The 26,181-nt window shown below is 37.1% G+C and overlaps 2 protein-coding genes across 2 annotated transcripts in view; one reads left to right on the forward strand and one right to left on the reverse strand.

Moving 5' to 3' along the window:
* Nucleotides 1-17,418, reverse strand: part of GLOD4 (glyoxalase domain containing 4) — a 122,548-nt gene extending 105,130 nt beyond the window's left edge. Inside the window, exons 1-2 of the mRNA XM_053707373.1 lie at nucleotides 17,162-17,418; nucleotides 5,173-5,222 (exon numbers count right to left, since the gene is read on the reverse strand). Of these exons, the coding sequence (XP_053563348.1) occupies nucleotides 5,173-5,222; nucleotides 17,162-17,251 (140 nt within the window). The 5' untranslated portion in view covers nucleotides 17,252-17,418. The remainder of the gene's footprint in view (nucleotides 1-5,172; nucleotides 5,223-17,161) is intronic.
* A 247-nt stretch (nucleotides 17,419-17,665) lies between these two features.
* Nucleotides 17,666-26,181, forward strand: part of MRM3 (mitochondrial rRNA methyltransferase 3) — a 28,112-nt gene continuing 19,596 nt past the window's right edge. The window contains exons 1-2 of the mRNA XM_053707372.1: nucleotides 17,666-18,001; nucleotides 20,012-20,256. Of these exons, the coding sequence (XP_053563347.1) occupies nucleotides 17,676-18,001; nucleotides 20,012-20,256 (571 nt within the window). The 5' untranslated portion in view covers nucleotides 17,666-17,675. The remainder of the gene's footprint in view (nucleotides 18,002-20,011; nucleotides 20,257-26,181) is intronic.

Genomic DNA, 26,181 nt, shown 5'->3' on the forward strand with positions numbered 1-26,181 from the left:
AATCCCTGCACCACTGGTTCAGCATACAGAGCTGAAGAGGTTGCATGTGAAAACGAGCAAAGGGGATCGCGTCCGATGCAGCAGTCATAAGACCTAGAATTTCCATGCATAAGGCTACCGAAGGGAATGATTGAGACTGAAGGTTTCGACAAGCTGAAACCAATTTTAGACGTCTCTTGTCTGTCAGAGACAGAGTCATGGACACTGAATCTATCTGGAAACCTAAAAAGGTTACCCTTGTCTGAGGAATCAATGAACTTTTTGGTAAATTGATCCTCCAACCATGTTCTCGAAGAAACAATACAAGTCGATTCGTATGAGATTCTGCTAAATGTGAAGACTGAGCAAGTACCAAGATAATCGTCCAAATAAGGAAATACCACAATACCCTGTTCTCTGATTACAGACAGAAGGGCACCGAGAACCTTTGTAAAAATCCTTGGAGCTGTTGCTAGGCCAAACGGCAGAGCCACAAACTGGTAATGCTTGTCTAGGAAAGAGAATCTCAGAAACTGATAGTGATCTGAATGAATCGGAATATGCAGATATGCATCCTGTAAATCTATTGTGGACATATAATGCCCTTGCTGAACAAAAGGCAGAATAGTCCTTATAGTTACCATTTTGAATGTTGGTATCCTTACATAATGATTCAATATTTTTAAATCCAGAACTGGTCTGAAGGAATTCTCCTTCTTTGGTACAATGAAAAGATTTGAGTAAAACCCCAGCCCCTGTTCCAGAACTGGAACTGGCATAATTACTCCAGCCAACTCTAGATCTGAAACACATTTCAGAAATGCTTGAGCCTTCACTGGATTTACTGGGACACGGGAAAGAAAAAATCTTCTTGCAGGAGGCCTTATCTTGAAGCCTATTCTGTACCCTTGTGAAACAATGTTCTGAATCCAAAGATTGTGAATCGAATTGATCCAAATTTCTTTGAAAAATCGTAATCTGCCCCCTACCAGCTGAGCTGGAATGAGGGCCGCACCTTCATGTTGACTTGGGAGCTGGCTTTGGCTTTCTAAAAGGCTTGGATTTATTCCAGACTGGAGATGGTTTCCAAACTGATACTGCTCCTGTAGGGGAAGGATCAGGCTTTTGTTCCTTATTGTGACGAAAGGAACGAAAACGATTAGTAGACCTAAATTTACCTTTAGATTTTTTATCCTGTGGTAAAAAAGTTCCTTTCCCCCCAGTAACAGTTTAAATAATAGAATCCAACTGTGAACCAAATAATTTATTACCCTGGAAAGAAAGGGAAAGCAAAGTTGACTTAGAAGACATATCAGCATTCCAAGTTTTAAGCCATAAAGCTCTTCTATAGCTAAAATAGCTAGAGACATATACATGACATCAACCCTAATGATATCAAAGATGGCATCACAAATAAAATTATTAGCATGTTGAAGAAGATTAACAATGCTATGAGAATTATGATCTGTTACTTGTTGCGCTAAAGCTTCCAACCAAAAAGTTGAAGCTGCAGCAACATCCGCTAAAGATATAGCAGGTCTAAGAAGATTACCTGAACATAAGTAAGCTTTTCTTAGAAAGGATTCAATTTTCCTATCTAAAGGATCCTTAAAGGAAGTACTATCTGCCGTAGGAATAGTAGTACGTTTAGCAAGAGTAGAGATAGCCCCATCAACCTTAGGGATTTTGTCCCAAAACTCTAATCTGTCAGATGGCACAGGATATAATTGCTTAAAACGTTTAGGAGGAGTAAATGAATTACCCAAATTATTCCATTCCCTGGAGATTACTTCAGAAATAGCATCAGGGACAGGAAAAATTTCTGGAATAACTACAGGAGATTTAAAAACCTTATTTAAACGTTTAGATTTAGTATCAAGAGGACCAGATTCCTCTATTTCTAATGCAATTAAGACTTCTTTAAGTAAAGAACGAATAAATTCCATTTTGAATAAATATGAAGATTTATCAGCATCAACCTCTGAAACAGAATCCTCTGAACCAGAGGAAATATTATCAGAATGATGATGTTCATTTAAAAATTCATCTGAAAAATGAGAAGTTTTAAAAGACCTTATACGCTTACTAGAAGGAGGAATAACAGACATAGCCTTCTTAATGGATTTAGAAACAAAATCTCTTATGTTAACAGGAACACTCTGAGTATTAGATGTTGATGGAACAGCAACAGGTAATGTAACATTACTAAAGGAAATATTATCTGCATTAACAAGTTTGTCATGACATTCATTACAAACAACAGCTGGAGGAACAGATACCACAAGTTTACAGCAAATACACTTAACTTTGGTAGATCCAACATCAGGCAGCGATTTTCCAGAAGTATCTTCTGATTCAGGGTCAATCTGAGACATCTTGCAATACGTAATAGAAAAAACAACATATAAAGCAAAATTGATCAAATTCCTTAAATGACAGTTTCAGGAATGGGAAAAAATGCCAGTGAACAAGCATCTAGCAACCAGAAGCAAATAAACAATGAGACTTAAATAATGTGGAGACAATAATGACGCCCAAATTTTTTAGCGCCAAAAAAGACGCCCACATTATTTGGCGCCTAAATGCTTTTAGCGCCAAAAATGACGCCACATCCGGTAACGCCGACACTTTTGGCGCAAAAACGTCAAAAATGACGCAACTTCCGGTGACAAGTACAACGCCGGAAATAACAAAGAAAATTTTTTGCGCCAAAAAAGTCCGCGCCAAGAATGACACAATAAAATGAAGCATTTTCAGCCCCCGCGAGCCTAACAGCCCACAGGGGAAAAAAGTCAAATTTTAAGGTAAGAAAAAAATTGATTATTCAAATGCATTATCCCAAATAATGAAACTGACTGTCTGAAATAAGGAATATTGAACATCCTGAATCAAGGCAAATAAATGTTTAAACACAAATATTTAGAACTTTATATAAAGTGCCCAACCATAGCTTAGAGTGTCACAAAAATAAGACTTACTTACCCCAGGACACTCATCTACATGTAGTAGAAAGCCAAACCAGTACTGAAACGAGAATCAGTAGAGGTAATGGTATATATAAGAGTATATCGTCGATCTGAAAAGGGAGGTAAGAGATGAATCTCTACGACCGATAACAGAGAACCTATGAAATAGACCCTGTAGAAGGAGATCATTGAATTCAAATAGGCAATACTCTCTTCACATCCCTCTGACATTCACTGCACGCTGAGAGGAAAACCGGGCTCCAACCTGCTGCGGAGCGCATATCAACGTAGAATCTAGCACAAACTTACTTCACCACCTCCACGGGAGGCAAAGTTTGTAAAACTGATTTGTGGGTGTGGTGAGGGTGTATTTATAGGCATTTTGAGGTTTGGGAAACTTTGCCCCTCCTGGTGGGAATGTATATCCCATACGTCACTAGCTCATGGACTCTTGCTAATTACATGAAAGAAATAATTTTAACAAAACGCTACAACATTGGAAACATCATATTTAATTAAATAAGCAACTTCAAGATATTAACCCCCTTTAATACCAAAAAGGACTGCAATCCTAAACTATAGAATGTATTGCTGCCCTCTATGGCTACCAATGGGTTAAGCAATAATGTTAATTTGAAGTAATGGTATGTGGAATCATAGGTTATAATTGATATCAAGGACTGGGGGAGAGAAAGGACAAAAGAGGGGATTATAGCACTCAAATTCCTATATTTGTAACATCCTGTAATTAAACAGTGAGTATAAATGGTATAATTGGGTATTTAAAATATAAAATTTATTGTAATTTATTAAAAAGGGATAACTACCATCCCATTACCACACCAATAATTAAATATGTACCTATGGTACAAATAAGTAAAAACAACCACTCCTTACATCATATAACACTGTCACACATCCACCCAATCATAAGTCACCACGTATAAGGAAGGCATGTTTCTGTCAATAAAGCCTGAGATTGGCTAACGATAGGGGTGTATTAGATGCATGATACAGATTGGCTAATAACGGTGAGAGGGTGGATATATATAGAAGCCGCTCTTGGTCTTTCGGCTTGATTATTTTGAATTAGCACACATTGAAAAAGGCCAGCTCAACGGCCGAAACGCGTTTGTGAGGTTCATTGAACTCACTTTGTTCTCTTGTTTTTTCCTTACTAGCTATACGTACAATCTCAGCGTTGGGGATTTGCCTCTGTCACCTGAAGCCGAAGTATCCGGTTATCGGCCAGGAATACAGGGGGGCATCCACCCCAGGGCTGTAGTACGATATAAGGAGTGGTTGTTTTTACTTATTTGTACCATAGGTTTTATTTAAATTATTGGTGTGGTATTGGGATGGTAGTTATCCCTTTTTAATAAATTACAATAAATTTTATATTAAGAGCTCTGCAACCTCATAGACGTTCTTAGCGCTATACTTTGTATCCACCTCTAATTTGTTGCTATTGGAATTTCTGCTGCCATATACACCGCTCCAGTATTGCACCAGCTTAGTATAATTGGTTGAGGCTTGTCCTCTTTTCTAGAATAGTTTTCAGTGTAATCCGTGAGCATATTATGGTGTTTTTGCAGCAGACTTATTTCCTTTTCTGTATATAGGTTTAACCTATGGTTACATTGTATGCAGCTACGTCTCTAAGGATACTTTCCTAAGGTTTGCCAGCTCTACTGTACCACAATACAGCCTTTTAATGCACTACACAGGTAGTTATTACTACCTTTTTAACTAAATACAATTAAATGTTATGTTTTATTTTACACCCACTGCATACTACCTCACTGTTCTACATTCTGATTCATTGAATATTAAGAGTGCTCTGGTTTATCCATTATTCCATTGTTTTTTCTACTTACTTATCCGGATAATGAGCACCCCCCACCATATTTATAGTGACTAGCAAATTTAGGAGCATATGGGTTTGATCACCCTAATATATACTGTATACTAGCTTGTGAATTATTTTGGGGTCTACATATATTGAATCTAATTCCCTCCATACCTTATTATTCGACAAACTATATTGTCCTGATAACAACTTTGACAAAGTCTTTAACTGTAAGCAACTGTAAACCTGGTGCGGTTCTACAGATTATGGAGCCAATTTGAGCTCACAGTAAAAATATCCATTAACAATTTAACTTAAACCTGAAGCACCTTTGTGTGGTCTTGATATGAAATGAAATGATCAATATATTTTACATACCCATTGCAAGTGGCTTTGCATCCTTCTTCAAATTCTTCATGCCTTAGAACCTGTAACAAAGATATATTTATTTCTATAACCAAAATATAAAATTGCCAAAGGGGTGAAAATGAATTCTAATATTGTGCACTTCCTCAACAGAAGCTAGTATATATATTGTGTTAAAGAGATAGAAAATCAAAACTGAAACGTGCATTGGTACGATTCAATTATGAATAGAATATTTTTTGCAATATAATTCTATTAGCAAAAATGCTTCTAATAAAAGTTGTTACTGTTTTTCAACAGCATACGCACATATGCTGTAAGTGCACCATGCTCCAGCATTCAAACCACACATTCTCAGAGTCAGCAGTGGCTTGTATGACACGCATTAAAGGGACAGTCTACACCGAATTGTTATTGTTTTAAAAGATAGATAATCCCTTTATTACCCATTCCCTAGTTTTGCATAACCAACACAGTTATAATAATATATTTTTAACCCTGGGGATTATCTTGTATCTAAGCCTCTGCAAACTGCCCCTTTATTTTAGTTCTTTTGACAGACTTGCAGTTTAGCCAGTGATGGCTCCCAGGTAACTTCACGTGCACGAGCACAGTGTTATCTGTCACGATCGCTCAGCTGCTGATCGCTTCTGTCTGTCTCAGCGCGGTGCGCTTTCATTGGTTGCCTAGCAACCCTGTTCCTGTCGGCCCTTCCGATGACGTCAGGAGGCCTTCTTATTCCGGCGTCTCCTCTCATCGGTGCCTGTTTGTTTTACTCGTGGGCTTTTGTGAGTACTAATTTATTCCTCTGATATTCTGAATCTGAACCTGTTTATTCTGAACCCTGAACCCCTACCTGCCTGATAACACGTTGCTGGACACTGCTTACCTGACTACTCTATTGGTTAACCCCTACCTGCCTGATAACACGTTGCTGGACACTGCTTACCTGACTACTCTATTGGTTAACCCTTACCTGCCTGATAACACGTTGCTGGACACTGCTTACCTGACTACTCTATTGGTTAACCCCTACCTGCCTGATAACACGTTGCTGGACACTGCTTACCTGACTACTCTATTGGTTAACCCCTACCTGCCTGATAACACGTTGCTGGACACTGCTTACCTGACTATTCTATTGGTTAACCCCTACCTGCCTGATAACACGTTGCTGGACACTGCTTACCTGACTACTCTATTGGTTAACCCTTACCTGCCTGATAACACGTTGCTGGACACTGCTTACCTGACTACTCTATTGGTTAACTCCTACCTACCTGATAATACGTTGCTGGACACTGCTTACCCGACTACTCTATTGGTTAACCTCTACCTGCCTGATAACACGTTGCTGGACACTGCTTACCTGACTGCTCAATTGGTTAACCCTTACTTGCCTGATTACACGTTACTGGATATTGCTTGCCTGACTATTCTATTGGTTAACCCTTACCTGCTTGATTACACGTTGCTGGACAATGCTTGCCTGATTACTCTATTGATTAACCCTTTCTACACGAAGTTTCTTCTCCTGACCCTGCTGTGTCATCTTCCAGTCTATTCCTGTGAGTATATATTATACTACAGCTGTCGCAGGGTCAGGTCCTGGTATATACTCACTGTGCTAGGGTGTTATTAACCTCATTCTAGCATTTGGGTCTAACTCTGGACTTTACCTATCCTGACAGTTATCTATATGAAAAACATGAACTTACACCCTCTAGTGGTGAAAAACCTGTTAAAATGCATTCTTAAGAGGCGGCCTTCAAGGTCTAAGAAATAAGCTTTCAACTAAGAATACCAAGAGAACAAAGAAAAATTGGTGATAAAAGTAAATTGGAAAATTGTTTAAAATTACATGCCCTATCTGAATCATGAAAGTTTTTTTTGGACTAGACTGTCCCTTTAAGTAATCCCTGACAATACACACCACTGTCAGCTCTCTTAGCAGTCATGGTGTTTGAATCCTGATCCTCTTGTCACACAAAGCATATGTGCGTATACCGTTGAAACAGTTATAACTTTTACTAGAAGCATTTTTGCTAATGGAATTATACTACAAAAAATATTTCTATGTAAAACTAAAATGCACCCACATACATTTCAATTTTGACCTTGCTGTCCCTTTAACATGGAAATTAAAGCTAAAATGTTTCTTTCTTGATTCAGAAAGAGCATACAATTTTAAACAACTTTTAAATGTACTTCTATTATCAGATTCGCTTCATTCTCTTATTAACCTTTGTTGAAGGAGCAGCAATACACTACTGAGAGCTAGCTGAACAGGTCAGGTGAGCCAATGACAAGAGATATATGTGCAGCCACCAATCAGCATCTAGCTTCAGTTTACTTTTTTTTATACAATTTACTTTGTTGTTATCACGGTATTCTTTGTTGAAAGGAATACCTAGGTAGTTAGCGTGCACGATTGGCGAACTATATGGCAGCAGTTTTGCAAGCATAATTTCAAGCACTAGGTGGCAGCTGTCTTTTCTAAATGTATTGTTAAACGCATTCTTACAAAAAATAATGCCATAAAGTTATCCAGACGTGCACACTCCTAAACCTACCTACCTGCTTTTAAACAAAGGATACCAATAGAACAAAATAATTGTGTTAATATAAGAAACAACTTTTTAACTGTTTTCCAATCAGCGCTTTAACCATACAGCACTTTTTTTTGTAGCTAGAGAACTAATTGGAGAACAGTTCAAACCGTTCGCTTATAAAAAAAAATACTTTTGAAGTAGGCGGCCGCAGCGCGGTGTATTTGAATTTCCGCACTACATTACAAAGTAAGTTACAGCGCATTTTTGTTACAACTGATAAATTAAACTTCATCTAAAACATCGCTAACATTCTGGATCTATCTAAAAAGGGAAAGTTTACCATCACTTTATATATTTTAAAATATATATTTAACTATTTATATATTTGCACAGTTGGATTTTGCTGGGGTTAAACACATCGTATGTACAGAACAGCGGTTTTAAAAATTTGCACTTTTATATATCTCTTTAAAAGTACATGAAAGTCCAGTGTGTAAAGCCACATTTTGGGAGTGACCCAGAAGTGAAAAAGTTAAAGTGAAAGTAAATTTGCGTCCACTGCTATATATATTTAAATATATCTTTTGTTATTAATATAACTTTCATTCATAATTTTTTTTAATAACGAAATAATTGACCAGTTTATTAACCTGAAAGCTGCCTGACTTGTTCTCCGATCCTCCGCCCGCATTATAATTTTTTTTCTTCCCCTTGTGACAAATACGCAATGTATTACTCTGATTGGTCCCCCATTGGCTTCTAACACTGTAATTTTTACGCCCACATGTTGCTATGCGCATGCGGCTATCTGTGAATTTCATCTCTGATCCGATGAGCGTTCACAATAGCCGCATGCGGATATCCACTTCAAAAGAAAATGCTAATAGTGACGTCAGTGCATTTCAAGAACGATCGGGCAAATTGTATTATTGCGAATGCGCAAAAAATGGTGATCACAAGAGTGAGCATGGATAGAGACGTATAGAGCGGGTAGGACCGCTCTTACATCTAAGACTAATAAACCAGGAAGCGAGCAGGGGGCGGAGGAAGGAGATGAAAAAGGTACGTATTATAAAAATATAAAATTTATAAATTTAGGAACAGATTGATAAAATAGTAAAAAAAAATAAAGTCTATGAAAGGAGTAGAATCCATAACGTTTTTTTTAACTGCAAAATCGACTTTCACTTTAAATGGATATGAAACCAATTTCTTTCATGACTCAGATAGAACATGCTATTTTAAACAACTTTCTACTTTTGAAGGAGCCGCAATGCAATACTGAGATCTAGCTGAACACATTGGTAAGCCAATAACAGTAGGCATATATGTGCAGCTACCTCTTGAGCTTACCTAGAAATGCTTTTCAATAAAGGATAACAAAAGAATGAATCAAATTAGATAAGAGAAGTAAAATTGCATGCTCTATCTGAACCATGAAATACAAAAATTGGGCTGTATGTGCCTTTAAGCTAAGAATGAAATACAACAAAATATTTTAAGACAATCATAGTAAAATATGCAATGCACATTTATTATTCCTTTGCCTGCTTGTCTTATAATTTGCTTTTGCAATGTATACTGCATTTTAATTATGCTACTGATTGGTCACATAACGCATCAGGGCCCTCCACACTAAAAAACTGGGCAACATCCATCCCATGTTTTCTGTGTGACCATCTGCACACTAGGACAGACATTTGTTACTGAGAAAGCAGACCCCTCTTGTTAGATCATAATGTATATTTTTACCAAATATATACAGTATATAATATTTTTTAACTAAAATAGCAATTTATTTTATTTTGAGGAATAAGTGTGAGTATAATGTAAAGTGGCCCTCAGCCACTGTCGATTGGCCATTCATATAACAGTTTTGGGTGTCCCTGTGCTACACAATGGTTGCTTAGTCCAGAAGAGAATAATATTTACACTTGGTCAGGAAAAGAGATGCAAGATGGTTTACAAGGGGTGTATTACTGAATTACTCTTGATTTTAAATGTATGAAGTCTTGTTCTAACATTCTCTTTCCTGTAAAAAAAAATCCATTCATTATTTGTTAAAATGTCTTAATATATATGAAGGTTTCGATCATATCTGAAACAATACAAAAACTCTGCACTAGTTCTAAATCGAAGATCACCAGAGCTGTCTGATAGGCTTAGTTTAAAGAGCCAAAAACATGTGCAGGTTAGAAATCAGAAGCACGTAGAAAAGAGAATGATGACTAAGCGCAGTGATGGTGCTGCGCAAACAATAAAAAAAACAAATTATCTCCCAAACCCTGAAATGAATTCACATGCAAACAGCCTAATTGATTGCGCTACAAAAGCTAAAGTGTAGACTCTCAGGAGTGGGCATAAACAGTTAGGAAAGTGGAAATTATTTATTTAATAACACATGCATTAAAAACCGACAGTAAAAAGCAAATATATGCGGTTTGCAAACTGATAGCACAAATCACATTAAAAAAAAAGACATTTAAAAAGCAACTAATGAGGACACTTTGCAAATACATTGTGGTCGATTTTGGTATTAGGAACATTTATCAGAATTTTATCCTGTGAGTATGGATTGTCTTTTATAACCACTTATTTTGATGTCGCATAAGGAGATTTTTCTTCTGCCCCATTAGGAGTGAATCCGTTGGGAGCTGACATTCGGAACTCTCCATCTATTGGGAAATCAACTGCTCTGTGGTTTTGTTGCAACATTAGTTGCTTTTTGAATGTATCTTTTTTTTAATGTGATTTATGCTATAAGTTTGCAAACAGCATATATTTGCTTTTTATTGTCTGTTTTTAATGCATGTGTTATTAAATTAATAATTTCCACTTTACTATCTGTTTATGCCCAACCCTGGGAGTCTACACTTTAGCTTTTGTAGCGCAATCAATTAGTCTGTTGTCTGCACAGAAATCAGAAGCGCCACACTAAAGAGGCTGAATGTGACCATAAGGTTCTAATAATCATAAAATATAGATAAGCCAAACTCATATAGATGGCAGGATATTGAACAGTCTTTATTACCCAAGGGAATCCTACTTTTGGATTTGCCATGGATCCCAACACATGTAAGACAAACATTGAATATAACGCACCCTCTGATACTAGACTCTTTAAAACTCTGGGATCAAAAAAAGAATGTAGTAACAATCTCCCCCCACCCTTCGCCAGCCTATAGTATCCGGAGCATTTTGATCACTCTTTCCCAGACCCATATTAGAACATGGGCAGAGACAGCAGAGCTTCCAATTACGGTTCTTCTTGATAATGGTACGCCACTCTCCTTTGAGGAGACAAGACAGAAGTTTTCCCTTCCTGACTCACTACACTTTGAATTCCTCAGACTAATTAGTTTCTTAAGATCATGGGGTTTAACTGGAAAGAAGGTTAGAGCACAGACAAAATGGGAACAGAGATGGAATAATCACAAAGCACTTAAGGGAACTCTATCATTTAACTATGATCTCTTGTTATCCCCAACGGAACCAGTCAAGCTAAATCAGTTTAAAGCATGGGAGAGAGACATTGGGATAGATATTGAGACAGACAGTTGGTTTAGAGAGATAGTTAGAACTAAAAAATACCTACACTGTGCTACCGTTTGGGAACTTTATTACAAAATCATCACTAGATGGCATCTTGTACCGGTAACCCTACACAAATATTATAGATCAGCCTCACCCCTCTGCTGGAGAGATTGTGGCAATCTAGGTACACATATCCACATTTGGTGGGAATGCCCAAAAATCTCTGGCTTATGGAGAAATGTATCGCAGCTACTTAGTAACATGGGACTGTCTATCCCCTTACACCCGGCCATGGGTCTCCTGCACCAGGGCAGTTCGACTCTCTCTGACTCCCTTGATAGTGTATATATTAATAGCTACAAAATTAGCTATAGCTAGAGATTGGAAACAATCTTCCCCTCCGTCAATTAAGAAAGTTAAGGATATAGTTGAGTATCTCAAAAACATGGAGAAATACGTATATAGCTCCCTGAACAAACTAGACAAATACCATGAGATCTGGAGTAGATGGATTTATCTAGACTGATTTAGTCCCTGTTAGTGATTACTTCATTCCTTTTTTCCCTCTCTTCTTGCCTCCCCTCTGGACACCTCCCTCCAGTATTCCCCAACACATATACCCTACCTGATTAAAGTAGCAGGAGGTCAAAGTGAAGAGAATCAAATAAATTAGACATATCAACATGTATTTAGCTCCTTACAACCTGGGTCCCCTTAGTAGCTACATTATTTGCTTAGAATGTGTCTCGACACGAGAGCCTGGACTAATAGCTACAGTTATTAAGATATATTAAAAATCTACAAAAAGATGGTTCTCAGTTATAAAAGGGCAAACATTGTATGGCAGGATGTTTTTTCTCTCAATATCAATGCTTAGATGTTTATTATACTGTAATGTAGTGTTGATGTACCGTATTTACATGTTGTTGTTTTTTCGTAGTGTTAGGTCTTTTAAATTTGTAGTTTAGACTTTTATTGGTAGTATTTTTTATTTTATTAGAATAGTAATGTTAAGTTAATTTATAATTTATTAGGTTTATTTTTATTTCACAGGTAAGTTTTGATTTATTTTAAGATAGTTATATTGTAGTTTTAATTTAAAGTTAGGGGAGTGTTAGGTTTAGGGTTTAATAGTTTAATTCAGTGTTTTGCAATGTAGGGGGAGGCTGGCGGTTTAGGGGTTAATAGTCTTATTTAGTAGCAGCGATGTGGGAGGCCGGAGGTTTAGAGGTTAATAGGTTTATTATAGCGTCGGCGATGTCAGAGAGTGGCGGATTAGGGGTTAATAGCTTATTATAGTGTCAGGGAGCGGCAGATTAGGGGTTAATAGGTAGTTTATGGGTGTTAGTGTACTTTGTAACAGTTTAGTTATGAGTTTTGTGAAACATTTTTGTTTCGCAAAATCCATAACTACTGCTCTTAGATGGCGGTATGGATCGTATCGGTATAGGCTGTAACCCAAGCATTTTAGCCTGACCACACAACCTGTAATACCGGCGCTATGAAAATCTCACACAAAAACGTCATTTTTATGAGTGCAGAATGGACGTTGCGTTACAGGCTAAAATGCTTGCAATATAGCTATACCGACACGACTTGTAATATGCGTTCCTGGCCATTAGGCTGGAATTGCCATTTTTCAGAGTTAAAAGCCGTACCGCAACACTTGTAATCTAGCCGTTTGTTTGTTTATATATAGTTTTTGAGAAAATGCTTTCTAATGATATTTTCAATCAGTTGTTTGTTAGCACTATATTCTGTAATGAATGGAATACCTAAGTTATCGTCAATACATTTTAAACCAGTTTTTTTATGACAGCAGTAGATCTCTATCATCTCAATCTTATTAGTTAAAGGGACAGTCAAGTCCAAATAAAAGACGTTCATGATTCAAATAGGGCATGTAATTTTAAACAACTTTCCAATTTACTTTTATCACCAATTTTGCTTTGTTCTCTTAGTATTCTTAGTTGAAAGCTAAACCTAGGAGGTTCATATGCTAATTTCTTAGACCTTGAAGGCCGCCTCTAAACTAAATGCATTTTGACAGTTTTCCTCCACTAGAGGGCGTTAGTTTGTGTGTTTCATATAGATAACATTGAGCTCATGCACGTGAATTTACAGAGGAGTGAGCACTGATTGGCTAAAATGCAAGTCTGTCAAAAGAACTTAAATAAGGCGGAAGTCTGCATAGGCTTAGATACAAGGTAATCACAGAGGTAAAAAGTGTATTAATATAACCAAGTTTTCTGTGCAGAACTGGGGAATGGGTAATAAAGGGATTATCTATCTTTTTAAACAATACATTTTTTTTTGAGTTGACGGTCCCTTTGAGTAAGTACAGAGTCCGCTCCCTCCACCCTCTGCCAAGACAAGATTCCTGTGCTTTTTATTTTTGTTAAATATTTATTTTAGAGAGAATGGAAAATGAAACTAGACAGGTCTGTGCAAAATTCTACTGAACATGTTGCACACATAGCAAACAAAGCTGGCACAGGAACTGAAACCTCTGCCAACAGATAACTTTACTTCCTAATCTCAGTCTCATGACTACAGATGGAAAGGGTGTGTTATTAACTGCCTGAATACTAGATCTGATGTGTCTGCTAATTTCTTAATATCTATGCAGAACAGTATTATAAAATGTGTATATATGACAGGGTAAGCCTCGATCACTAAAACATTTACATAGGATTCAGAAGCTTCTACAAAAAAATATATATGCATTTTTTTCAGGTGTCAATCAAGTTTTTTGCATAAAGAGATTAATAATAATAATAAAAAAAAAAATTATATATATATATATATATATATATATATAAGCCAGGGGTAAAATTCTAGAAATCATGGTTCTGGCTTTGTCAAACCCAGGCTTAACTCATTCTGCCATTAGGGAGGTAGCTCTACGTCATGTGTTACATAGCCCAGGTTACCGCATAAAGTAGATCTACGTTTATAGTGCTGGAAGCCCAAGCAGTCTCAGTTGGCAAACTGACAACCAAGACTTGCTGTTTCTGGGCTTTCAGCATCTGCCTTCCTATTGTAACAGAACACGATTAGTGCTCTTCTACCATATAAAGGCAGATTGACAGATCGTTACAGACAGTGACACAGTCTGTGTCACTGTCTGTAACGATTTCCATTGATGCAAGTGGGAGGGAGGTAGTGGGAGGGGGCATAAGCTGCAGAACTTTTGAAGAGAGAGGGAGGGATAGGAAGCTACACTACAGCAAAAGGGTGGATTGAAATGTGGGGGTTCCCTACCAAATGATCGCAAGGAGGGGGATGTAGGAGGCACGGTACAAAACATCACTGCTCTCTTCATCAGCCGCTTATCTTCGGATGGCTTCTGGGTAAGGTGGAAGGCTTCAGTGATCGATATTAACAAGAATGACACACTCACTTTACTGGTTCCCCCTATTAACCCTTTAAAGTCCGGAGTTGGGTAAAAAGCTACATTTTTTCCGACCAGTAGATTAGAGTTGCCTTATCTTCCTTGGATTTAACTGTCTTTTTGATAGCCCCCATGAAGTAGTGTGTTCATTTTTGCTACTTTAGCAGAGGTAGACCCGCTCACTTATTTGATGCTATTCTCTTATTTTGTCTCATCTGTTCACTTTTTATGACAGTACATTATGTGACACAACTTGTCCTAGCTGACATATATCAGAGTTTTTTTCTCTGTGATGCATATTGCTTAAAATTAGTTGTGATGTATCCATACTGTCTACCCTAAAGCAAGATATGTTTATAATGCAACTCTGAATACTCTCATGTATTGCACAAATTTCTTATACCTCCTAGATCTTTTGTTTGTTATTCGTTAGACATTACACATCCAAATCTACTGGCTGATTACACTAACTTGCTTCACATCATAAATGTGCTGTCTGCGGCCGGGACAGTATGCTATAGCGTTGCTAATACACGTAACTATAAATTTATATTGTGCAGTATTTCCACTAGCACCTATCTACTGGAGACACCCTGAGCTTTATTACAATTTTGGTATAACAAACTACTCTTAAAGGAAAAGTAAACTTTGACACACTGCCAGGCAGCATTCGCAAGTATTAATAAAATAAGTATGAGTTTCATTCATCTTTTTTTTTTTTTAAATCTATCGATATCATAATGTTCTTGTACCTTTCTAAACGAGCTCTCCTATCGCCGTAACTCTGCCTGTGCTTTTTTGTTGTTGTTTGTTTTGCGATGACGATTTGCAATGAGACCTTTTCAATTGGTCCCCCACTGGCGTCCCAACATACCTAATTACCGCCCACCATTCTAAAAACGCATGCGTGACTTTGGAATTATTGTGGCCGCATCATATGCGCGTCCATGTAAAACGCATGCGCATTTGCGATTTGGAAGGCATCGTTGTTCCCGCAAGGCTAATTCGCGATCATAGCGACGATTTGATTGAATATTTTATATTTTGTAAGTATATGCCATGCTATATTGATCGATTAGAATACAACATGAATCGATCTGTGAAAACTTTATTTAAATGAATAACTGCGGTATTTATTATAATATAATTAATAGATCCATGCCTAAAATTTTAGAGTTATGCACATGCGCGATATGCGTAGACGGACGAGAATGCGCACAAATGTACACGTAAGACCGGGTGGGACCGATCTTACGTGTGATGTACAGAAATACGGAAATTATCGGGTGGGAGGAGTAACAACAGAATCTGGTAGGCGATTTATGATGTAAATAACTTTAAAATAATTGTTAGGAGAAAAAAAAAAAAAACTTAGCGACTATAAATATCACATATACGGTAATCGATAACATTATTGCGGAGGCTGTAAATTTAATTTTCCCTTAATCTAGTTCCTATGAGAAAATTGGTCTGCAATAGCTCCCACACCCTTTCTGATAATCCCTATATGTTTGCATTCTTATTTATAATGGTCTTATATAGAGGTTCCAATACATTATAAACAGTGGCTGATTATGTTTCTAATCTAGACATTTAAATTCAGTGACGCTAAGGCACATTTTCTTTGTTACTATTTTTTCTGTAGCTCTTAGTAATGATCTAAGGTATTCTTGTTCGATTTCAAGCCAGCGTATTTCCCTTTTTCTCTTAATATTTGCACTTTGATATCACCAATGTTAACATTCATGTATAATATCTATGTATCCTTTGAGTGTCATAGGGCCCAAAAGTGGCCACAGATGTGACTACCATACGAGCATCATTTTACATAACTAAGTGGTCCAAAAGTGGCCAGCCAAGTAGTAATTTTAATATAATAGTTTTTACTGAAAAAGGAGGTTTCAGAAGTCTGTCTTGTAATTCATATTTTTTCCTATCTCTATAAGTTTTGTATAGTTCAATTGAATTATTGTCATACTTGTTATGTTGCATGACGATCTTTATGTGATTGTCATGTAATAAGTGGAAATACTGAGCATTTGCAAAATGTTGAAGGAACACCTTAAATGTTCATGTAGGGTCTATAGATACCGGAACGTTGGGTACTGATGTATGAGTTTTAAGTTGTTATTTCTTCAGATACAAATTCACAGTTTTGAGAACTACAAAAACAATAAAATGTGACAATATCTTCAAGAAAGAAAAATTGTCCAAAATAATCTGACAGAAACCTTTGGGAGAGCATTACATTATGATTAATGGAATTAATTTACAAAAAAAAAAAAAAAAAACACACATTACAGCCATGAATATACAGCATCTTCTTGCTATATAATTAAAAACGATCTATCTTCAAAAAAAAAATGTATTTAAAAAAATCCGATTTTTTAAAATTAATTGATTTTTATCCACCCTGAGTATAAGTAATTACCTATACAAAGCTCAAGGGGCGTTACATTGAATTAGCAACTAGATCATGCAAGACGTTACATAAAACACTAATTTACTATGTTGTTCTTACTTTCATTCCCAGTAGCTCTCTGTAAAACTTTGCAGTCAGGGGTCTATCCCACACCTTGAGCACATAATGCAGAGCTCTCCTGCTACCCATGACTTGACTTGCCGCAGCTTCAGTCTAGCAAAGCACAAGCTTAATTCGCGTGGCGCCTGTCAATGACGTCAGGCATTTTGTTTCCATAGCGACAGAGTAGCGGTGACCGCGTCCTGTATACCCAGTTACCTTCACTGTTTAAAAAATTGCATTGAAACATTAAAACTGAAAATACAACTGAACAGTATACGCTATGTTTGTAGTCTGATTACTACACATAATGTAATTTGCGGTTGCCACTATTAGAGAGTACATTCGTTTCGCGTTCAAATAAAGCAAAAACACATTTTGTTATATAATGTCTATACATTATTTCCCCTACAATTGGCGATAAAATCATATCCTACAGCCAATCAAAATAATGCAAAATAAGGGGCATCATATGTGGTGCGACATCGATTGGCTGGTCATGTGACGGTCCATCATGGCTGCGCTCGTATCAAGCATGTTTCGCTGCTGCAGTTTGACATCTCAAAAGTTTACCGGGAGATTGCAAACGAAGCGTTATGTGAGAGCGCTACGGAGAAGCCCGGTACGGGTTTTATACCCTGGAGGTGACCAGGCTGAAGGCAAACTGAAACCTCAGAGCAAGCAGCAGCGGACAACGCGTACTGACAAGTCCCATGAAAAATCCGAGAGCAGCAGCTTGAAACCAGAGGTCAAAAGCAAGAACCGTCACGAAGCACAAGAGGAGAGCCAATCACTGGACGTAAAATTTGAGAAAGCGATGCCCGGGGATAAGAGACTGAGGTCAGCTGTTATAAAAGCCTTTACATGACATACGCACAGTTTGATCTACTGCAATGATATATGAGAAACACACATTCTGACAGAGCTAAAAAATATTTTGCTTTTTATATATATATATATATATATATATATATATATATATATATATATATCAAAGATAAACCATGCAATCTTAAAAAAACAAAACATTTTCTATTCTCTTGCAATGCACTACTGATAGCTAACTGAATATCTTGTATGAGCCTATGACAAGAGGCATATATGTGCAGCCACCAATTAGCTCCCGGTAGTACATTGCTGTTTAAGTCTACCTAAGTTTACTCTTCAACAAAGAGAACAAAGATAATTTAGATAATAGAAGTAAATAAAGTTATTCAAATTTGCATGCTCTGTCATCATTAAAGTGCAATTTTCTCTTTACTGTCTCTTAAAGAGAGAGCAAATTTTACACCAACCACATCATGTCTATAGGGTCAAATAGCCCTATTCTCTTTTTTAAAGTGGTGACATAGATGTATGGATTGATTTTTTTTAATTTTTTTTTAGCTGATTCAAAAGCATATATCTCTCTCAAATGTATTACTCAAAACTATGATTCTAACAGGTAAGGTGAGAACAAGTGACTATTCTTTCCATTATGGTGCCACTCCTCTATTTTCTCAGTAGAGTTGAGGGCTCTTTATCTGCCTATATAAGGGTTAGCTGCCTTAGAACATAACTAAGAACAGATTTAAAGGGATACTAAACCTATTTTTTTTCTTTTATGATTCAGATAGAGCATGCAAATTTTTCTTGCTATCTTTATTTGAAAAATCAGGAATCTAAGCTAAGGAGCCTGCCCATTTTTGGTTCATCACCCTGGATACTGCTTGCTGATTGGTGGGTACATTTAGCCACCAATCAGGAAGCCTAACCCAGGTGCTGAACCAAAAATGGGCCGGCTCCTAAGTTTACATTCTTGCTTTTCAAATAAAGATAGCAAATGAACGGAAAAAAACGAAAATAGGAGTAAATTAGAAAGTTGCTTAAAATTACGTTCTCTATCTGAATCCTGAAATAAACAAATTGGGTTTAGTATCCTTTTAAGTCACATCAGTCATCCCTGCACTTGCTTGTTCTTCTATAAAAAAAATAAGTTGTATTTTCCTACATAGGAGAGCACAACAGGTGTTAGCAGAAGGTGAGCTACAGAGAGATTGGTTATTGCAGCACACTTCTTTGCACTTTAATCACTGTCTTCCTTTCTGCACTATATTTTGTGCATCTAAAACAAACACTTTTGTTGTCTTGCTTTTATCTTCATATTTTACTTATTTATATTATTTATAATTACTCATGTTCAAAGTACCCACTGTTGAATTTGTTCTTTTTTTATTGAAAGTTATCTTTAGTACCATTATTTACAAAACTATGTAAGTTATTGTCATTCTTAAAGTGATGGTAACATTTCCAATTCGTATAATCAGATCCGGAATGGAAACAATATTTTAGATGGCCTATAATTCATCCATTCTAATGAAGATACCCTATAACTTACTTTTTAATATAGTGATGAAATTTTAATACCCAGCCCACTTCAAAAGTTTTTTTTTATATGGGAGCTATTGGTTTGAACTGTTCTCCAATCGGTGATCTAGCCACAAAAAGATTGAACGAATGCCGTATGGCTTGAGCACCACTTGGAGAATAGTTCAAACCGTTGGCTCACATAAAAAAATACTTTTTAAATGGGCGGCTGTAAGGGGGTATTAGAATTTCATCACTATATTAAAAAGTAAGTTCTAGCATATCTTCATTAGAATGGACGAATTAAAGTCTACCAAAATTTATTGTTTCCGTCCCTGATCTGATTATACAAATTGGAAACTAAATTGAGATAGATTTAAGTGATAATGATATGTACTATATCTACTTACTTTTTATCTTTAACTGTAGGCAGTTAAACTTATACTCTTGTAATCATCCAGGTGAATGTGTACTTATAGCTTTCATTTTTTTTTAAACAAACAGCAAAGTGGTTACAATTGCTAAATCCAAAAAATTTCGTGATCGTCATGGTCAGATCTTGCTTGAAGGGCGGCGACTACTGATGGATGCATTAGAAGCCGGTGCTGTTTTGCAGACACTTTTTTTCAGCAGAGTTGACAATTTAAAAGAACTTCCACTGTCAAATTTAAAGCACACAAATCTTGTCAAAGTGAAATTTGAAGACATTAAGATCTGGTCAGATCTGGTCACTCCACAAGGTTTATTAGGTATGTGAGGAATCTTCTTTACCATATCACTTCACTGTGCACTCACCTGCAGTAAAAGACAGCACATTAATGTCTATTATATATATATATATATATATATATATATATATATATATATATATATATATATTGAAAATGTAACTGTGGCGAGTGAAAGTTACTGAGTGAAGTTAGCGCATTGTATTTGAAATATTTACACTCCTACTGTAGCACCGACACACATTTTGGGCTATGTGCTAGAATATTATCTGAAGGGATATTATATATCCATGAAAGGGCAAGGATCTGTTGTTTCTCTAGAGAAGAAGGGAGCCCATTATTGCTTAGACTGTTGCTTCTGAGAGGGTACACAGGGGCAGAGATGGGGATTGGAGAGGAAAAGTGAAAGTGGAGAGAAGGGAAAGATAATTATACAAAAAAAAAACTTCCATGACTGTCAGCACTCTCTGCATTCCCTCAGTCCAACAACTTCCTTTTCCATCCGGCCGTTGTCTCCCCAAAACCCCTAGTTGATGCACTTATTATTGTTAAATTATTACTGTATGTAGCATTATTTAATTTATGATATAAAATAAAAACAATACTAAAAATTACTGCACAATAAGGTGTTTCACAGTGGCTAAAGATTTGCAAAGAGTGGAGTAGTGGGTGTGGTGTGGTGTGGGCGGGATCAGAAGTGGCGAGTGACATTTTGCCCTAGCTAGCAGCAGCTTAGGACTTGATATTTTGATATATACGGTATATAGTGTGCATGTGTTTTTTTTTTTTTTTTTTTTTTTTTATTAAATAATCTTGGCATACATGAAACACCTGCATACTTACTGCACCCTCCTCTTTACATGGTAGCTGTTCATCCTATCTGACTCTCCCTCATCTCCACAATGCCCTTTCTACATGGATCCAACATATGTTTCTAAGTATGTTGGTATGTATGTAAAATATATGTATAAAAAAGATTTATGCACTCCCATACATTTAACGAATAAGCATTGAAGGTGTTTAAAACAAGATAAAATACAGTAAACACTCGAGTTATGATGCTGTTGTAAATTAAGTTTGATACATTTTATGTGATGGTGTACTAAGTCATTTACTGAAATGTAATTGGTATGTAATATTTTTGACCAAAAAAACAATGTCCTGAGCACTCGGAAGGGAAATGTAAAAAATAGACTTTATTTAAACGTAGTTTAAAAATTCCATCAACATGCAGGAATTAAGGAGTGAGCTGTCCTGACGTGTTTCGCGCCCCTAGTGGCGCTTGGTCATAGGATACACTTGGTGCAAACCATTACCTATTTTAAGACGGACTCAGCCAATCAGGGACCAAAGCTGGACCACACATGGATACGCACATCCCAAATATAAGGTGGTATTGCCAAAGAAAGGGTAAAAGCAATAGTAATAAATGGGGAAAAAAACAGTGATACAAATATCATTGAAGGTTGCTTACAGGATCTTAGGAAAATGTGAAATATTAGCTATTAGTCTTAAATACAAATGTATTTTTTGACTACTTTCCAAATATATCAATTTTATTTTATTTAAGACACAGACTAATTTATCAAGAGGAGGGGGGAATTGTATTTGGATATATTGAAACCGTATAGGGGAGCGCTCAAAGCTGTTTGATGATAAAGAAAAACATAATTTATGTAAGAACTTACCTGATAAATTCATTTCTTTCATATTAGCAAGAGTCCATGAGCTAGTGACGTATGGGATATACATTCCTACCAGGAGGGGCAAAGTTTCCCAAACCTCAAAATGCCTATAAATACACCCCTCACCACACCCACAATTCAGTTTAACGAATAGCCAAGAAGTGGGGTGATAAGAAAAAAGTGCGAAAGCATAAAAAATAAGGAATTGGAATAATTGTGCTTTATACAAAAAAATCATAACCACCACAAAAAAGGGTGGGCCTCATGGACTCTTGCTAATATGAAAGAAATGAATTTATCAGGTAAGTTCTTACATAAATTATGTTTTCTTTCATGTAATTAGCAAGAGTCCATGAGCTAGTGACGTATGGGATAATGACTACCCAAGATGTGGACCTTTCCACGCAAGAGTCACTAGAGAGGGAGGGATAAAATAAAGACAGCCAATTCCTGCTGAAAATAATCCACACCCAAAATAAAGTTTAAATGAAAACATAAGCAGAAGATTCAAACTGAAACAGCTGCCTGAAGTACTTTTCTACCAAAAACTGCTTCAGAAGAAGAAAACACATCAAAATGGTAGAATTTAGTAAAAGTATGCAAAGAAGACCAAGTTGCTGCTTTGCAAATCTGATCAACCGAAGCTTCATTCCTAAACGCCCAGGAAGTAGAAACTGACCTAGTCAAATGAGCTGTAATCCTCTGAGGCGGAGTTTTACCCGACTCAACATAGGCATGATGAATTAAAGATTTCAACCAAGATACCAAAGAAATGGCAGAAGCTTTCTGGCCTTTTCTAGAACCGGAAAAGATGACAAATAGACTAGAAGTCTTTCGGAAATTCTTAGTAGCTTCAACATAATATTTCAAAGCTCTAACAACATCCAAAGAATGCAATGATTTCTCCTTAGAATTCTTAGGATTAGGGCATAATGAAGGAACTACAATTTCTCTACTAATGTTGTTGGAATTCACAACCTTAGGTAAAAATTCAAAAGAAGTTCGCAACACTGCCTTATCCTGATGAAAAATCAGAAAAGGAGACTCACAAGAAAGAGCAGACAATTCAGAGACTCTTCTGGCAGAAGAGATGGCCAAAAGGAACAAAACTTTCCAAGAAAGTAATTTAATGTCCAATGAATGCATAGGTTCAAACGGAGGAGCTTGAAGAGCCCCCAGAACCAAATTCAAACTCCGAGGAGAAATTGACTTAATGACAGGTTTTATACGAACCAAGGCTTGTACAAAACAATGAATATCAGGAAGAATAGCAATCTTTCTGTGAAAAAGAACAGAAAGAGCAGAGATTTGACCTTTCAAGGAACTTGCGGACAAACCTTTATCTAAACCATCCTGAAGAAACTGTAAAATTCTCGGAATTCTAAAAGAATGCCAGGAAAACTGATGAGAAAGACACCAAGAAATATAAGTCTTCCAGACTCTATAATATATCTCTCTAGATACAGATTTACGAGCCTGTAACATAGTATTAATCACAGAGTCAGAGAAACCTCTTTGACCAAGAATCAAGCGTTCAATCTCCATACCTTTAAATTTAAGGATTTGAGATCCTGATGGAAAAAAGGACCTTGCGACAGAAGGTCTGGTCTTAACGGAAGAGTCCACGGTTGGCAAGAGGCCATCCGGACAAGATCCGCATACCAAAACCTGTGAGGCCATGCTGGAGCTACCAGCAGAACAAACGAGCATTCCTTCAGAATCTTGGAGATTACTCTTGGACGAAGAACTAGAGGCGGAAAGATATAGGCAGGATGATACTTCCAAGGAAGTGATAATGCATCCACTGCCTCCGCCTGAGGATCCCGGGATCTGGACAGATACCTGGGAAGTTTCTTGTTTAGATGAGAAGCCATCAGATCTATTTCTGGAAGTTCCCACATTTGAACAATCTGAAGAAATACCTCTGGGTGAAGAGACCATTCGCCCGGATGCAACGTTTGGCGACTGAGATAATCCGCTTCCCAATTGTCTATTCCTGGAATATGAACCGCAGAGATTAGACAGGAGCTGGATTCCGCCCAAACCAGAATTCGAGATACTTCTTTCATAGCCAGAGGACTGTGAGTCCCTCCTTGATGATTGATGTATGCCACAGTTGTGACATTGTCTGTCTGAAAACAAATGAACGATTCTCTCTTCAGAAGAGGCCAAGACTGAAGAGCTCTGAAAATTGCACGAAGTTCCAAAATATTGATCGGTAATCTCACCTCCTGAGATTCCCAAACCCCTTGTGCTGTCAGAGACCCCCACACAGCTCCCCAACCTGTAAGACTTGCATCTGTTGAAATTACAGTCCAGGTCGGAAGAACAAAAGAAGCCCCCCTGAACTAAACGATGGTGATCTGTCCACCATGTCAGAGAGTGTCGTACAATCGGTTTTAAAGATATTAATTGAGATATCTTTGTGTAATGCCTGCACCATTGGTTCAGCATACAGAGCTGAAGAGGTCGCATGTGAAAACGAGCAAAGGGGATCGCGTCCGATGCAGCAGTCATAAGACCTAGAATTTCCATGCATAAGGCTACCGAAGGGAATGATTGTGAATGAAGGTTTCGACAAGCTGAAATCAATTTTAGACGTCTCTTGTCTGTCAAAGACAGAGTCATGGACACTGAATCTATCTGGAAACCCAAAAAGGTTACCCTTGTCTGAGGAATCGATGAACTTTTTAGTGAATTGATCCTCCAACCATGATTTTGAAGAAACAACAAAAGTCGATTCGTATGAAATTCTGCTAAATGTGAAGACTGAGCAAGTACCAAGATATCGTCCAAATAAGGAAATACCACAATACCCTGTTCTCTGATTACAGATAGAAGGGCACCGAGAACCTTTGTAAAAATTCTTGGAGCTGTTGCTAGGCCAAACGGCAGAGCCACAAACTGGTAATGCTTGTCTAGGGAAGAGAATCTCAGAAACTGATAGTGAGCTGGATGAATCGGAATATGCAGATATGCATCCTGTAAATCTATTGTAGACATATAATGCCCTTGCTGAACAAAAGGCAGGATAGTCCTTACAGTTACCATTTCGAATGTTGGTATCCTTACATAACGATTCAATATTTTTAGATCCAGAACTGGTCTGAAGGAATTCTCCTTCTTTGGTACAATGAAGAGATTCGAATAAAACCCCAGCCCCTGTTCCAGAACTGGAACTGGCATAATTACTCCAGCCAACTCTAGATCTGAAACACATTTCAGAAATGCTTGAGCTTTCGCTGGGTTTACTGGGACACGGGAAAGAAAGAAAGAAAGAAAGAATCTCTTTGCAGGAGGTCTTATCTTGAAACCAATTTTGTACCCTTCTGAAATAATGTTCTGAATCCAAAGATTGTGAACAGAATTGATCCAAATTTCTTTGAAAAAACGTAATCTGCCCCCTACCAGCTGAGCTGGAATGAGGGCCGCACCTTCATGTGGACTTAGAAGCTGGCTTTGCTTTTCTAGAAGGCTTGGATTTATTCCAGACTGGAGATGGTTTCCAAACTGAAACTGCTCCTGAGGATGAAGGATCAGGCTTTTGTTCTTTGTTGAAACGAAAGGAACGAAAACGATTATTAGCCCTGTTTTTACCCTTAGATTTTTTATCCTGTGGTAAAAAAGTTCCTTTCCCACCAGTAACAGTTGAGATAATAGAATCCAATTGAGAACCAAATAATTTATTACCCTGGAAAGAAAGGGAAAGTAGAGTCGATTTAGAAGACATATCAGCATTCCAAGTTTTAAGCCATAAAGCTCTTCTAGCTAAAATAGCTAGAGACATATAACTGACATCAACTCTGATAATATCAAAAATGGCATCACAGATAAAATTATTAGCATGTTGAAGAAGAATAATAATGTTATGAGAATCATGATCTGTTACTTGTTGCGCTAAAGTTTCCAACCAAAAAGTTGAAGCTGCAGCAACATCCGCCAAAGATATAGCAGGTCTAAGAAGATTACCTGAACACAAATAAGCTTTTCTTAGAAAGGATTCAATTTTCCTATCTAAAGGATCCTTAAAGGAAGTACCATCTGCCGTAGGAATAGTAGTACGTTTAGCAAGGGTAGAGATAGCCCCATCAACTTTAGGGATTTTGTCCCAAAACTCTAATCTGTCAGACGGCACAGGATATAATTGCTTAAAACGTTTAGAAGGAGTAAATAAATTACCCAATTTATTCCATTCCCTGGAAATTACTTCAGAAATAGCACCAGGAACAGGAAAAACTTCTGGAATAACTACAGGAGATTT

The sequence above is a fragment of the Bombina bombina genome, chromosome 3 (genome assembly GCF_027579735.1).
Source record: "Bombina bombina isolate aBomBom1 chromosome 3, aBomBom1.pri, whole genome shotgun sequence".
Classification (NCBI taxonomy): domain Eukaryota; kingdom Metazoa; phylum Chordata; class Amphibia; order Anura; family Bombinatoridae; genus Bombina; species Bombina bombina.